Here is a 1,772-nt window from a genome sequence, read left to right on the forward strand (position 1 = left end):
CTTCATGACCACTGCAGGTATGTGTCCAAGCCTTTTATGCCAGGTGAATATATCAGTCTTCATTTCTGTTGCGAGACAAGTTCTAATTCTTTGTGCTTTCTTATTCCTGTCAATCTTCCCTGGGATCAAGATATAAAGGCCATATCTATACTTACCAATCCCTTTCACCCTCCCAGTGTACAGGTCCTGGAACACACAGACTGTTAGAAAAAGTTCACTGAGCACTGCAACTCCCTTGTTAATTTTGAAACTGACAAAAAGTTATACTTAAACTCAGGCACACACAACACATCATAGACTGTATCATTTCCTGTGAGGTTGTAACTACCCTGATAGGTGACAGGGATAGACCTACTATTTGGAAGGTGTACATTACCTCTCTTATATCCAGGTAAATTGACCATATTATGCAACAAATTATGATTTGAAGTCATATGATTAGTTGCACCAGTATCTACAATCCAAAGATCTCTGCAATTTTCAAAAAATTGTGAAGCATAATTACCTGCCATGTTAGCCATGTGATCCTCTGACTTCTCCTTGTTCAAAAATCTCATTATCTGCCCATATTGCTCTTCAGTAAAGAAATTAGCCATTCCTTGATGTCTTTCAGCTTTACTTTTGAACACAACATTTTCTTGCCCATGATTGTTGTCACTTACCACGCATTTTCTTGTCTGTATTGCTGATTTCTCTTTCCATTAAAGCCCGATGGATATCCATGTACCTTATAACAAGTTTCTTTGGTATGACCCTTGAATCAACAATACTCACAATACAGATTGGTAAATTTCTTAAATTTTCCTGGATTTTCCTTGGTACTCATGAATGTTATGGAATCATTTATATCACTTGCCAAATTAACTTGTGAATTAGACAAACAGACCTTCCTCTGATTTTCCTCATTTATTAACATTGCAAAAGCAAGACTTACCGAGGGTGATGGAGATTGCAGTAAAATTTGACTCCTAATAGCTCCATAACTCATTTAGTCCCATTAAAAATTGAAAAAGCTTTTGTTGATCTAGATGTTCAATAAAGTCTTTTGTCCTAGCAGTAACAGGAAGTGAAGGAATTAAGGATCCATATTCATCCCATAGAGATTTCAGCCTAGAATGATAAACAGAAATGCTAGAAGTACCTTGAGAAATTGTGGTTATCTCTCGCTGAAGGTTATAGACTCTAGAACCGTTAACTTTGTTGAAACGATCCTCTAAATTTAGCCAGACTTCATGAGCATTATCAGCATAAACGATACCAGTATTCAATTCTAGTAAAACAGTGTTTATGATCCATGTTAGGACTGCTGCATTGACTCGCTCCCAGTCCTCTTCTAAATCCTCAGTGAATTGACATTTCGTACAAGTTCCGTCAATGAATCTTAGCTTTCACTTTGCTCGCAATGCAATCACCATCGCTTTGCTCCAAACTGAAAAATTCTTTGTTCCTTTCAGCTGAATTGAGAGGATTACATTACTATGATTATCTGACCACTGTAGAAATAATGGATGTCTAGGGTTATCAATGTCTAGCGTCGCCATTGTTGAACTTCAAAACTTCTGAAAAATAATTGACTGCCTTCGATTTGAACGAAATCAGTTTCTCCAAGCTCAGAGGGTAAGAAATCAAATTGAGCTCTAATTGATCCACTCAAGATCTGATACCATGTTAACTCACGCCATTGAAGTGTGAGATTTGAGCTACTGGATTTATCGAAGAAGAAGAGGAGAAAGTCGGTTCTAGAAGGGAGCCCTCAATTGTATTAGAAAGAC

At 37.2% G+C, this 1,772-nt stretch overlaps 1 protein-coding gene across 1 annotated transcript; it reads right to left on the bottom strand.

The window, feature by feature from the left end:
• Positions 1-968: 968 nt before the first annotated feature.
• Positions 969-1,541, bottom strand: LOC138889357 (uncharacterized). Its single transcript, XM_070172653.1, has 2 exons — positions 1,413-1,541; positions 969-1,340 (listed from the first exon to the last, which is right to left on the bottom strand). The coding sequence occupies exons 1-2, from the start codon at positions 1,539-1,541 to the stop codon at positions 969-971; spliced, it is 501 nt and encodes a 166-aa protein (XP_070028754.1).
• Positions 1,542-1,772: the final 231 nt, after the last annotated feature.

This window comes from Nicotiana sylvestris, chromosome 4, assembly GCF_000393655.2.
Source record: "Nicotiana sylvestris chromosome 4, ASM39365v2, whole genome shotgun sequence".
Taxonomy (NCBI): domain Eukaryota; kingdom Viridiplantae; phylum Streptophyta; class Magnoliopsida; order Solanales; family Solanaceae; genus Nicotiana; species Nicotiana sylvestris.